This window comes from Scleropages formosus, chromosome 4, assembly GCF_900964775.1.
Source record: "Scleropages formosus chromosome 4, fSclFor1.1, whole genome shotgun sequence".
Lineage (NCBI taxonomy): Eukaryota > Metazoa > Chordata > Actinopteri > Osteoglossiformes > Osteoglossidae > Scleropages > Scleropages formosus.
The window spans coordinates 10,567,105-10,581,994 of NC_041809.1; the positions used below are offsets into that span (position 1 = coordinate 10,567,105).

The 14,890-nt window shown below is 42.5% G+C and overlaps 1 protein-coding gene across 2 annotated transcripts in view; it reads left to right on the forward strand.

Moving 5' to 3' along the window:
- The first annotated feature begins 3,699 nt into the window (after nt 1-3,699).
- Nucleotides 3,700-14,890, forward strand: part of adam12b (ADAM metallopeptidase domain 12b) — a 78,177-nt gene continuing 66,986 nt past the window's right edge. Inside the window, exons 1-2 of one of the 2 annotated variants that reach the window (XM_018749614.2) lie at nt 3,700-4,109; nt 14,437-14,558. In XM_018749614.2, coding sequence (XP_018605130.1) covers nt 3,992-4,109; nt 14,437-14,558 — 240 coding nt within the window. In that variant the 5' untranslated portion in view covers nt 3,700-3,991. Of the gene's footprint in view, nt 4,110-4,626; nt 4,669-14,436; nt 14,559-14,890 lie in introns of those variants that run through there. The other variant, XM_018749615.2, reaches the window with a different exon arrangement.

The following is a 14,890-nucleotide window of genomic DNA, read 5'->3' on the forward strand; positions in this document are numbered from 1 at the left end:
AGTTTTTATTTGTATGCGTATGCATGTTATATGTACTGTATATTTTTAAAAGCATTGTAATATGATATGTTTTGATGTGGTTTTTTCATATAATGTTGGAAGTATTCTAGGCACTGACAAACTTTTTTAAGTCTGTAATAGAACAAATACTGCAAGATTAAAACATTCTTTAAAAATAAATATTTAAGTGGTTTTAAAAAGACTCATTGATTTCATATTTGCCCGAGGGTTTCAGTGATTCTCCATTTAGTGCACAAATTGCCAGCTAGTACACATCAGGGGGCAGCCAGCGAGAATAAAGGGAACTTCTGTCTTGAACCTCTTGAAAAGAAAAAATAAGAAGACATGATCCTTACATGTCAATATTATTTAGCTCATTTAGTAAACATGTAGTAAACAAATTTCAGCAGACATTAAAAACAATAGGGAGCTGAATGCTTTGTTTGAAACAAGAGCACAGAATGAACTTTTGTTTAACCTTTCGAGAAACAAGATGTATAGAGGTGCCCTCACTGAGATCCCCTTTGGGTGCATGACATAAATGACCATGCCAAAAACCAAGACACTGTTATTGAAAATAAATTTCTTCTGTTAAAGAGGGTTATTCAAAAAGAGGGTACGTAGGATCAGGTGGCACAGTGAGGAGCGCTGCTGTTTCACAGTGCCTGGCTGGTATAAGAGGACATGGGTTTGATCCCTGCTCAGTCTCTGTGGAGTTTGTATGTTGTCTATGTGGGTTTCCTCTGGGTGCTCTGGTTTCCTCCCACAGTCCAAAGACATGCTGTTCAGGTTCCCCATAGTGTGTGAGGGACAGACAGTGTGTGTGTGTTCCACTGATGTATGGATGAGTGACCCATTATAAGTAGTGTACAGTACTAGCAGTATAAGTCACCTTGGTGAATAAGGTGTGTGATCTGATAACACTACATAGAGTTCATTGGAAGTTGCTTTGAGGGAAAGTGTCTGTTATGTAAAAGTAGGAAGATCCTCTATTGTAAGAACACTTCAGTCCATGTGGTTTAGCAAGCGGAGTTTTAATTTACACCCTGCAATGGACTGGATTTACCTTTGTGTCATGCCTTAATTGGTCTTGAACCCCGATAGCTGTGAGAAAACACCACGATCCACCACACCACCCTGCTTAAAATGTCTAAATATCATGCAAACATGAAATGAAAGACTGTCAAGGTCATTTGAAAAGAACCCTAAAAATAAAAATGAGACTTCTATAATTATTCTAAAACAGTACGTGCAACTTTTAATCAAGAGTGGAAAAAAATCTTTGTGTCAACATTTGAATTCTTGACAAATAGCTAATAATAACTAGCCAAATACAGTATAATGAAATAAACAGTTGACATGATAGATCAATATCAAGGAATAATCTGTTGGAAGCATTCCTAATAATATACAGCAATTTTTCTAAAATAAAAAAATAAAAATTATTATTATTATTATTATTATTATTATTAAGAAAAATAAATAAATAATAATAAAATAATAATAATAAGAAGAAGAAGAAGAAGAAGAAGAAGAAGAAGAAAATAATAATAATAATAATAATAATAATAATAATAATAATAATAAATCTGCTTATCAATAAGGTCAACAGTCTGGCATATGTGAATCTGGGTTTATTTTGTTTTTCCACAAATTGGGTCAGATGGAAGGGAATGTATGCTGGATGGAGAGTCCACATCCCCTGTGTGATGTATCTGTGTAAACCCCTGATTACCTGGGACTGAACTCTGCTCTCCCTGATGTCCCGTTACGCCAACACACCCGCTAAGAAGGGATTACAAGCAGATAGCTGTGGAAACGCCATCAGCCAGTGTCGGACTATCACGGTCCTCATCACAGAACTGTCAGGCTGCCAATCCTGATTGGGTCGAGTTGGGGGGGCACAGTTTGCAGAGTCTTTAACGTTGTCCAGCATGTCCCAGCTGAATTTAGGAAGACGCAGTTATTGCTCACACAGGGATCAGAAGGAAAGCAGAGCACGGTGTCTGAAGACAGCCCAGTCAAGGGCTAAACACTTCTCCTAAGAAAACACAAATGTCCTTCAGCTCTTAATGTCCTACAGCTCCTCTTAAGCGCTCCTTAACCGTCTTTCCATGTGGCTTCTACATTAGCAGTACATTCCCAATGGCCATTCCAAATGAATAGCCCAGCGTGTGTTCCTCATCTGGGATCATCGGTTTGGTGCAACCCGGCTCCTCATGCACACATCTGGATTATGTGTCGAAGGTCCAGGATCAGTATTAATCCCACATTAATTTAAGGCTCCATTTTATTCCTCTTTCTACTGTGATGCGGATCATATGTATTCCTGTTCAGCTGTAAAGGCTTGTGTCAACACAGATTAGGGATAATGGACAATCATTTACGCACATATAATATCCCACATTTTTAATGGTTAATCACGTTATAATAATAATAATAATAATTATAATAATAATAAAATAACCACCAAGGGTAGAATTTTTACAGGTTTCCAAATTTTTACTAATTACTCCACAAAGCCAGCTGATGCTAAATGAGACGTCCAAGTCACATCTGCATGCCTGCAGTGTGTGATGTTCTGTACTGGCCTGTCATGCCGAGATTCCTTTATCTCCCTACCCAGGGAGAGGCCATTTGAACAGTCTCTTACTCCGAGACAGCTGTGTCTGTTGCGCCCGCAGTCGTCTCCGAGTGGTGCAAGCGAGCGTTAAACGGAGCGGAACTGCTGCTAGTGAGTGACATCTGTGGGGCGCTGGCAACCAAGCAGGATGCCCGGCGATCCTCAGGAAAGGGTGCTTTGGAATGATATGAAGACATTGAGAAGTTCCCTTCCATACCCAACACCTGCACAATATTTCTGCAAATCTTATAACATTAATAGCTGATATTACGGCCAGACGTGATATTTTTAACTGATAAAATCAGCAATTTTTGTTTCTCTTTGCTTTTGTAGGGCTTTGGAAAGCTATGATTTCACTATGATTACATGCTCCAGGACTAATAGAAGAATAGAAACCCATCCAACATCCATGCGTCCATCCATCTTCAGGAAACACTTGTCCAATGAAGGGACGCGGCAGTCTGTAGCCTTTAGTGAAAATATAGGACACGACCCATGTCAGCCTGGGTTAAATCTCACAAACGGACACACACACTCACATCTTTAGACTGTGGGAGAAAATTAAAGTGCTAGGAGGAAGGCCACCGTGTGTGTGTGTGTGTGTGTCTGTGTGTGTGCATGACTGTCTATTTATGGGGCAGCTGGTAGTGTAGATCTGCTGCCTTTGGACTGAAAGGTTGGAGGTTTGAATCTCACCTCCATCTGCAGTACCCCTGAGCAAGGTACTAACCCTAAAAATTGCTGCAGTGAAAATGACCCAGTTGTACAAATAGGAAAGTAACTAACTGTGGGTAGACTAGCATTGTTGCATAGTTAACATATTAAATATACATTTATTCTAATCATCAACTATGGAAAAAAAAGACAGTATGCAAAACCAAAATATCTGTCTATCTATCTATCTATCTATCTATCTATCTATCTATCTATCTATCTATCTATCTATCTATCTATCGTGTATGTGTTCAGGGGCCGTTAGTGGTTCCGGCGTTAGGACCCTGCGGAGTCGCCAGAAGCGCACATGGTGTCAGCGGAGCCCTGAACACGGGACACTTTCATTGTCAAAGAGTGCATGAACCATGTCACATTTGCACGTCTCCATGCCTTCCTGTCCTGCTTTCCTCTTCCCGTTGTGATTTTGTTCTTTTCCCTAATATATAGCTGAAATAAGGCATCATGTTCTGATTCTAAGTAATCTTTGTCTGAAAAGTTACAGCAGTCCTAAGTGGGGAGAAGTACGGGAAGATTTTTTTTTTTCTTTCTTGTTTTGGGACTCGATCGTATTGCAGGAAGTCACTTGATTCCTTGCCATCAGTAGCCAGTCTGTATTACGATGGGGGTCTTGCACTGATCCCATCTGTGACCACCATGTCAGACTGGCGGCGGACTGACACCTTCGCTCTTCTCGCCCAACTCCACATGTTCCTGCTGCTCATCGTCGCCGAGAGATGCTTCTGCGAGCCAAGACCGGCCAGACCCCCAGCAGGTAAGGGCAGGGTCTGCGCGCGCCTCCACCTGCCACAAGAGCGCGTGCCCGCACCGCTTTGGGGTCGCGATCGTCGCGACCATCCGTGATCATCAGCGTTATCGTGATTATTGATCCTCACCCATGACCATGCATGAGAATCATGCATTCATTTCGTCTCTATCTTAAATTCTAGTATGAAAAAAATAGGCAGTTCAGAAGCTGAATTTCATTTCTCTTAAGTTTTCTTACTTGCAAAGTACAGAATTTGCTTTGGTAGGAACTGTGTTGAGTTCACACATGTTCATAACGAGTCATCAGCCTCATACTAGTCATAGGCATCATCAGCTGGAAGAAATTAATGATAACAGCATTTTGACATGGCCCAGGCTTTGCGACCAAGTCTGCTGCCAGGGTTAAACTGCTGTGGTAAAACAGTAACATTACCACTAGGCAGCAGAGTGAGTACAAGTTATGGTTCTCTACTTGTTATGTGAAGGTTCCTGGTCTGAATCCTCCTGCTCCTGCTTTTGTACCTGTGAAAAAACACCCTAACTGGCTGCAGTAAGAATACCCCACTGTAAGTAGTTAAATCACTGTCAAGTTGCTTCTGTTATGCTGCAAATTGCCTTCAGCAGAGGTGCCAGCTGAATTAATAATAATAATAATAATAATAATAATAATAATAATAATAATAATAGTAATGAAGATCTCTTGCTGCAAATCTAAGTATTTCTTATGATTCAAACTGAATTAATGCACTCCAGTGTTCGAGTTACCGTGCTGATCACTATAAATCATCTTGCCTACTGAAATTACTAACATTAGTATTGAACTCAGGTTGTTCCACATACCACTAATATTTCATGTCGCCCAGCATTCTAGGGAGTAAACTGCTTTGATACGGTAACATTAACACCTATTGCGAAACTTTCCTTTTATGTGGGTTCTAAGCTGCTTGAATTATTCAACAATAAAAACAGTGGTGGTGCCACTGCTTTTACACCAGCTCAGAATTCACAATGAAGTGCTGCCGCGCTCGTCTGCATCTGAAGGATTTCGCTCAGCGATGTCACGTGGGCAGGTCTTGGGTTTCAATCCCCAACACTACTTGCATGGAAGTGTACGTTAAGAACTAAATCTCATCGGGGCAGACCATTATGAGAAACTTGGGAAGCTTTTTAAATCAGCACCACTGTTTTAATTGGTGAGGAGGTGGGAAAGACGGAGGAGAGAAAAGTCGGGGAATATTAAAAGATCCGTAGTGCTTTGACAACAAAAAAATTCTCTTGCTTCACTTAAACCTTGACAGTAAGCAGGATACCTGTACCTTAGGACATAAAATCCTGAGGCTGCATATTCTTTACACATATTTCTATACCACAAGGCATGGCACCTGGGCTTATTTATTTATTTAACAGAGGACTCACCCTGAAAGAGATGGACTTCAATTTATTTTGTATGAATCACAACACTCTAACGTTGGCTGCACATGCTGTATAGGGAACAGTAAAATACAGAGTAATAAAAATTGACTTGAAAAAGGTGGAGATAATCCCTTGAACACCTTGTGTGAAAACAGATCTCGAGCTGCAGGTGGAACCAAGGTAAAACCGCGGTTCGGTGCCGGAGGACAGACAACAGGTCTCTGTCGGACGTAGTTAAAGGATTTTTAGAAATTAAGCAGGACAGTGAAAAGGTCTTTTGAGGACATAGCTGAAGTGACTGCGTATGAACAATTTTTAGAATAACATAAAACAATGTAGACAATTTTAAACGGAAAGACGATCTGATGTGTGGATGAATGATTCTCCCACCCTCTAAACCTTCTCTTGTCCAATGCTTTAGACCCCCAGTCATTTCTTCTCACACATTCACCGAAACACCATTTGAACGATCTGACACATTGAGTTCAGTTTCTCGAGGCCCAGTGGCCAGTTCCGCGTCTGGTGATAATCGGAAAGATTTATTGAGCCCGAAACAAAGAAGAACTGAAGACGCTGGGATGAAAAATGATCGGGGTGGAGTGCGGACACACAGGTTGGACCCCCTTCACTTAGCGCTGCTACATCCGCGGCAAAGAGCGGTCGTTTTGCCATCATAGCGAGGCTGTCCAGCGCACTGACCGAGAAACATCTGCCTGCGGAGAGTAATAAACAAGACAAACGACAGCAATGGCTTTTTATGGCTCTGCCTTAAATGAGATAACTGTTCTCTGATTTAGGTGTCCTGAGGAAGAGCAAGTGAAGTAAAGGTTGCAGAAGCAGCATGGACGTTAATCCCTTTGGTGGGTCAACAGAGTTACCTCATGCAAATGTTCAACCTTGGCTTTGAAGAGCAGACCAACCTCTGCACTGATGTGTTTCGCTCCGAGAACACACCCAGGGCTCTATTCCAGTTTTCATCTCCATGTCAACACCCAAGTGGTCAACACTGAGCTCATCTCCTACCCTCCCTGGTCTTTCCCAGGATGACTTGAGGAACCATGCGAAGGGTACAGCCAGACCTACACTAATTACACCCTTCATGGGCTGTGTTATTTGACTTATCACAGGGTTGCCTTACAGCAGATGTAGGGCTGGAAAAGTGTACTGCACATGAAGTAATGCACCAGAGTATGCTGCTTCACCAGCTGGCAGCCTGGGAAGTATATAAACTGAAATGTCTCTCGAGGGATGTCCACAACAAACATGGCAGTTATTTCGTTTTTCAGCACCGTGCCTCAAGCTGAGAGGAAAGGAAACAGTCTTTTTAAAATATGATACAATTTTTAGCACAGTGCAGATGTAGACTGGCGAGATCATGTAAAAATGTAGGAATTTTTGTTGAATTTTTCTCGATTTTTTTGTTTGGTAAAATGCAACGTAAATGGGGCCGCGTGTGTTGCATGATGATACGTAAATAGAATGGATATGGTAATTTGGAAAGGCATGCACACACGCACAGGCACACACACACACACACACACACACACACACACACACACACACACAAACAGTATGTTGACAACTGCTGGTTCAGCTTTCCAAGCAGGGATCTCTGCTATGGCCTCTCCCTACGCAATGGTGGGTCCCATCAGCAGTTCCCGACACGTCCATCGTAGAGCCTCCAAAGCACATCTCCGAATGCACAGGCTATAGCATCATTGTAGCAGGGTGGAGACCTCTGGAAAAGAGATTGAGGAAACAGACGCATCCTTATTCCCCTATCCAACCTGTCTGAATGTAAGACTTGTGGGACTGGACAGGGCAGCCACCCTTGTAGGTCAACGAGGGGCTTTGTAATACCGGTGGACATTGGTGTCCAGGGGCCTCGCTATTGTTGTGAGACCTTGGTCAATGCACATCAGACTGGACTCCTCGAGCCACAGCTCACTGTATGCCTTGTCCATGTGTATGGACACTTATGGCACTTTAAAACAGATCAGCTCATAACTAATAATGTCTTCAAGAATGAACGTAGGGTTGTGACAAGCCGGAGTCCAACCCAGCGCAAGGCTGGAGGGGGAGGGGACATACCCTGGACGGGATGCCAGTCCGTCGCGGGGCACCCTAAGCAGGACTCAAACCCCAGACCCACCAGAGAGCAGGCCTTGGCCAACCCCGCTGCGCCACTGCACCCCCCTTATATAGTTACTGTATATCTTACAGTATATTTACTTCTGCACTGATTTATTTAGCTGACCCTTTTCTCCAAAACAGCTTATAATAATTGACCCATTTACACATGTGGGTAATTTTCAAATTTCTTCCTCGGGGTAAATACTTTGACTGAAGATGCTACAGCAGGAGGTTGGGTTCAAACCTGGGTCCTCCAAATGTAAGTGTTAGCCCCAAAGCGTTCGAAAAATAAAGCGTGAAAAATAAGAAAATATCTCATAAATCCTCCTTACAAGACCTTTTTCACAAATATTAAACTATTTTCATGGTGATTGCACCAAAGGTTTGTTTTCTGCTAAGGAGAGAGGAGATAAACCTCCGGGTTCCAAAGTCAACATTAGAAGGGAAAGGTAATGGAGCTGCAGGGACTGTTACAGTATCGCTGTCTGCTGGTTAGCTGTGCTGTCGCAATGGGGGCAGGACCTGCTCTGTGGACATCACGGCTGTTTTCAAAAACACGAGAACTGCGTGGGAGGGTCATGTCAACGTAGGACTCCAGTTTCCAATCTGGACCTTGGCCAAGCATGTGCTCCCTACAGCTGAGAGGAGTCATACAGCTCTCTAAATGAAATCCCTTATTAGGTCCATATTAAGAAAACTTGTGGATGGTGGGGTGTCTCAAGGTGTCGAGGGGCTCCGGCAGCATCTGGCCCAAGTCTTTTTAATTGGGGACACACGCTGAGCACCAGGGTTACATGCATCATCCTTTATGCCATTGTGCCCTGTGTAGTCCCCTTTCGGCTGTCTTTCTAATACCGCGTTTTTTCACTGCCGGTTTTTAATGTCACAGTAAATCCAAAGGCAAATTACCTCATCTTGAAGAATTAGATCTTTTTTATTCTACTCATGAGACAGCAGGTCCAGTTCCTGGACTTGAAACATGAATGTTGCTTAATCAATTCCCACTCCTCACTACTTCTATAGCAGTCTTGAGGTTCTCACACTTGGCTGCTGCAGTAAAATACATGACTGCATAAATGTGTCAGATACTGTAAAGTGCTCTGAATAACAGCATCAGCTCTCTGGAGAAGAAGTAAGGATTTTAATTTTTAACATTTTCCCATGCAACTGGTAATTTGACATACGTGAACCACACTACAAGGATAAACAGATTTTAGCCAACATTAAGTTTAATTATATTTACATTTATTTATTTAACAGACACTTTTCTCCAAAGAAACTTCCAATGAACTCTGAGTAGTGTTGTTAGCCCACACACCTTATTCACCAAGGTGACTTACACTGCTAGATACACTACTCACAATGGGTCACTCATCCATACATCAGTGGAGCACTCTTTCTCCATCACTCACACAATATGGGTGAACCTAAACAGCATGTCTTTGGACTGTGGGAGGAAACCAGAGCACCCAGAGGAAATCCATACAGACACAGGGAAAACATGCAAACTCCACATAGACTCAGCAGGCATCAAACCCACATCCTCTAACACCACCCAGATGCTATGAGACAGTAGTACTACTCGCTGTGCCACCATGCCACCCAGGTAGTAAGACTTGAGACATATGAAAATGTACTTAACTACAAACTTCAGGGTGCCCATCCACAGTATTAAATGCTGTTCTGTACACTCAAAACTGGGAACCTCTCAAAAGTTGGAGCGTGGAAACATTTTTCCTGCATCTGCATTCTAGGGTATGATTGCATTTATTGTTAAATCTAAATGAGGCCCTCAGATACTGCAAAGCATGTTTAGTGAATAAGCAGGAAACTATAGCGCCCGGCAGAGGGAGCCATTCTGTGAACCCAAGAGGTGACCCAGTTTTTCATTTTGGTTATTGTTTATTCAGTTTGTTATTTCTTTGTAATAATGTGTGTACCATTTTTACCAGTGTGAAAATACCGTGTTGACTTAGATGACACTTTTCTCTGAAGCAACTTACAATGTTAACCTCCCTACAGTTATTTATCTATTTATACAGCTGGGTAGTTTTACTAGAGCAATTTAGGGTAAGTACCTTGCTCAAGGGTACTACAGCCAGTGGTGAGATTTGAACCCGTACGCTACCAGCTGTCCCGTCATAATGTTGAAGGTACAATTATTTCCCTTTTACACACCTGGGTAATTTTACTAGCACAATTCAGGGTACATTGCATCTGCAATTTAAGTACACTACTTAAGGGTACTACAGCCAGCACTGAGGACTAAACCTGCAATCTTTAAAGCCAAAGTCAGTAGCAATAACCACTATACTAGCAGCTGTCCCATACTCAGTGTTTAAAGTTGAAATTTCTAAATGAAATTGAGCTGAGAGATGCTGCAAGCTTTAATGTTGATCTTATCTTAAAGAACAAGCCCTATAAATTTTTAAAGAAGGCCATCAAGAAGCTATTTCATAGTGTCCTTATAGACTGTGCATTATTATTTAAGTGTGGAAGAGAACATTCAGACTGCATGTGAGTTAGCCAGCTGGCCACAGATAATAGAGGCCGGTGTGTGTATCCAGTGATTCAAAGCTCAGGCCTCGGATTTTTCCCCGGTCAGAGGTGTGAAGTCAAAAGTGGCTCTTAAGCAGTTGTTTCCACAGCTGTACAGGAGGGTGGTGGAGATGGAGGTGTTTGCTCTCAGATGGTGTGTGTGTGTGTGTGTGTGTGTGTGTGTGTGTTCTTGGGCACTCAACTGGGGCAGCCCTCTTGTGTGAGGATCTTGTTAGTAGCACCGCTTCCTATCAGATGTGATTTTCGCAGACAGTTTGCTGTTTATTTAGTGCTCCCTCACCTGCTGAGATGTTGGGAATGGAGCAGGCCCAGGCTAAGCGCCCACTCGTAAAGCAACGTGTTGCACAAGGTGACAGCACCTCCTGAAAGTATTTAGTGGTGTGTGAAAGCGAGGGGATCAGCTGGAAGGTAAAGTAAATGCTTCCAGCCGGAGACCAGCCTCCGCCAGCTCTTTGTGGGGTCCTTACATTTAATGAGCACAGCCTTACCTGCGAGACTTGGCCCATGTGGTACCCCATCAAGGCGAGATGCTTCACAAAGACTTGACTGCAGTCCCCCCGAGTTTAAACAATCAGGCGTAGGCAACTGCACAGAACCGTGATCTGTATAAATGTCCACCCATGAGGAAAAGCAGTGTGTGCACCAAAAATGACAACTCCAGCAAGGGAGGTTTCTCCAGATATCAGCTCAACACAACCTGGACAAGAGCAGAAGTTCTAGTCGTCCTTTAGTGAGCGTGTTCATTTCAGACTCAGAGACGATGAGAATCTCACGTGCAGAAGCATCTTCTCTGTTTCTGCTGAACCCCAAGCACAAGCTTGTTTTGCTGCCTGCTGCTTTGAGATGTTTCTTTGAAGGCAGGTCCTCTGTGAAAATCACTAGTATTAAATTTACAGTTATTCATTTAGCAGATGCTTTTTTCCAAAGAAACCCACAACTGAATAAGCAAAAATGCCTTCGATAACACGTTAGCAGATTTAAATACAAACACATGATTATAAAACCACAGTTTGTCTGATATGACAATTTTGCTGGTACATCCTACTCAAGTAGGTGCTCAAGGTGAAGTAGGGAAAAAAATACTGGGTGATCATGTTAGATCATATCATACAAATGTATGCAGATAGATTGGTGGAGATTGCTTGGGTCCAAAAAGTAAAAAGGATTCAGCTGTTCTGAGGGACAGAGTGCATTCTACCACATCAAGGCCAAAACCAAGAACAAACTGACTTTTGATTTTGGACCTCTACTGAAGGACCAAATGTCTGAAGGTAGTTAAAACACAGTGCTCTTGCTGGGACCTACTGAGCGATTAGATCATGTAGTCTTAACACGTATCCTAGTGTAAAAGGCACCCCGTACCAAAAAATCCCAGTCTAAATGCTCTCAACACCAGACCACTGTGTCATCTAAAACTGTTTTCTTTTATTGCTGTATAGTAAAGTTCATGTAAATGGTATCCCATCTGTTTCTCTCAAATGGGATGTAGTGAGATCTATGACACTTGTTTTGATCCCGTTTTTAGTTTTCGCCCTTTAAACAACCAGCGTTGTGTTTTGAGTCATTTAGCAAATGAGTCTTAACTTTCAGTGAAATTAGTTGGACTTGCATACCGGTGCTCTTTACAGTAAAGGCTCAGTGTAGTTGTAATTAAATTGTCACAAAGAGATTAGGCGAATGGTTTTGTTTCTTCGATAGATACTACGTGTGGCAAATGTTGAAATCTGCATCCTGCCTAGACGGTAATTGAGGTTAACGAGGTAATGACAACAGCCATCAAGGTAAATTGGCTTCATCAAGGGACCACCTCAAGAGCCTTTTCATTGAGGTCATAGATTCCCACTGTCATCTTAACCATTTTGTGACAGAAAACCGTTTTTTCCCCATTGCCATCATTTAATCCCATCACCCAATGAGGATCTACCATGAGCTATTTCATTAGGGTGCTGCTGTTACTCCAAAGGGGTTCTTCTTCAGCATTTGTCATCCCATGGCTAATGGAGAGTAAAGGGAGACGGTGATTTCATTTTCTTACCTTGAACTGCTTGGGGGCTTTTTGCTGTGGGTTCACTCCTGTCAAGCAAGGTACCACTGTCTTGTTTAATGTACCACCTTCAACCAAGCTATTGACAACAGAGCCTTGGTGATCCAACATCAGCTCTCCTTCTAGGAGCAAGCTAGAACTATGTCGGTGAACTTGCTCTATTTCTAAGTTACAGTGTCCACTACAGTACCGGAACATGTTTTTTGAGTAGGCAGATCTTGGATCCAAAAAGACATATTCCGAGAACAGGATGAGATGTTGTTCAGTGCAGACATACTCCAGGGTTAATAAAAATGAGTTGGTTTTTCTTTCCCCGTGAGTTATGAGTTACAGGATAGACACCTGTGGTTTCCAGATGGTGCTGTGTGCCAGCAGAGATGTATAAGAGCAGAACTTGGTAAACCCCAGAACTGCTTTTTTTAGAAGATGCTCTGTGTGCGGGTATGCTGATCTGATTTCCATGTCTGAGGAGAAACATGTTGCTCCGCTTCCCACAGTACAGACACAGTAGACGTTCCGTCAGTGTATCGCATTTCGAGCTCTTCTCTTTGTTAATGCCATTCAGTCAACAAGAGCTGGTATGAAGCAGAAAAGATGAATCAAGCTTGTGGAAAGCTTTATTTAAATCTGTCAACTTCACTGTGCATTTTATTGCACCCTGTTTGTAGCTTGTGGCTTCTATTAAGCAGCCAGTTTTGGAGAAAAGCCCCACTTTTCTCGACCACACTGCTTTCACAGTAGACTACTATAGGCTCATGGAAAACAGATCTGAGGTCTGATTCCACATTTGTTATATTTGCCAGTGAGAATTAACAGTCCTTTTGCATGCTGTTAACTTGGAGATCCCAAAAAAATGTGTGTTTGATGCTGGAATAACAAATCAGTTTGTATCACGGGTTTCATCTTCTAAGGGAGTCAATCCACACTAAAGAGAAAGTGCACAGAGGAGGACCAGACTAGGCAAGCTGTGTTTGCTGTGATCTGCCTTGTGTGACACACTCTGTTTTGCCATAATATGAGAAAGTCTGACTTCGTGGGATAGCCCAGCTTATGAGGAAACTTGCATTTGAGACCTACAACTCCAGATTCCCTCATGTTTTTTCCATCATTTATATATAGCAAGAGCCTGAGGAGTGTGCTTGGAAGTCTGCAGGTATCTCCATTCCATAAGCAAAATAGTATACAAGCCCCTTTGTATATAACACATAATCATATACTAATGTACCTTTGAAATATCATTCCAAGTCAAGCTCTCATTCTTTCCTGTTCCTTTTTTTCTAACCCTCTCCCCATGGGGATATCCACACATACATGTTATTTGAAAAGGAGCAAGTCAACCATAACCTTCCTTCCAAGCCAGAAAGACTAAACAAACACTTGTTTGAAAACTAAAATCTCGGTAAAATGGTTTGTGATCTGTTTGGTTTTTTCTTCTACCTGGTGAGAAACTGTGATATGGCATGAGGGGGCAGAAGTGGGAAGATGGAGCTCATACAAATCTGGCAAGATGCCCCGTGATAGATCCACCCGCTGTGTCCTATTGACTACTGTTTAGTGATGGAACGACATGGGTGACATCCCCAGGCTGCCGCCGTACCTCCCTCCAGATAGCATGATCCCAGACCTGGAGGGGGGCAGCTGTGGAGCTACGGGTGATACGCATGGCCATCATCCTGCGAATGCAGCCTTGTGGATGAGAAGAAAATGAACTGATTAATAAACCAAAGAGAAGAATAGGCAGTTAACAAAAAGGACCTTGTGACCATGTGGTGCATCGTTCAAGGCCCAGTAGTAGTCCAACTCTTTAAAAATGCTAAAGAATAGCAATAAGTACTTCTTCAGGGCCACAGCAGGGGTCTGCTGTCTGAGCTGGATAAAAGCATTGACGACTGATACTATATTAACTGTTTTACAGCCCAATATGGGACCATTAAAAGAAAATTTAACAGCTGAAAATTTGTCAGTATTTTGAAAAGACTTTGAAAAATGCCACATTTATGTATGAACACATGTCTGAACTTTCTTCTGTTGGCTGAATCTGTGTAAATGATTTTAGAGGAGTTGCATAACGTTGACGAACCCAAGATCCACAGCGTAGGGAAGAATCACTATCCGCAATGAGGCTTTTTCACTTGTTGGGTTGGTGCAGTGCATTCGTCCTAATGGCTCTTCATCTCTTCAACAGGAGAGAACCTAGACATGACCAAACAACAAAGCACTGCTAGCAAACTGGAACACTATGGGACCACGGTACCTTTTCTACTGGAGGACGGGGAGCTCCAACCAATCAGCCACCTCCGTTCATTAGTAAGTATCAGGCTTCCTGGACCTGGCAATGTGATACCTTTCGGAACTCAGCAGGGCCAAGTCACTGTCCCTGAGTAACACCATTTCAGGGCTAAGATCACAATGTTTTGTCAGTTCTAGCTGTGTACTATTAATGGTGTTCTCGGTTGGTTTCATCAGTTTTAATAACTCCATTGGTGCTTTCACAGTGTGCACAAACCACAGGGTCCCACAAAACTGCAAAAAGCTTCCCATAGCAATGTTATACACAATAAATCTTTAATTGATGGCAGAGCATCCACTGGGCTTATTGTTGGTAAACACATTTGAATTTTTTTTTGACCACAAGCACA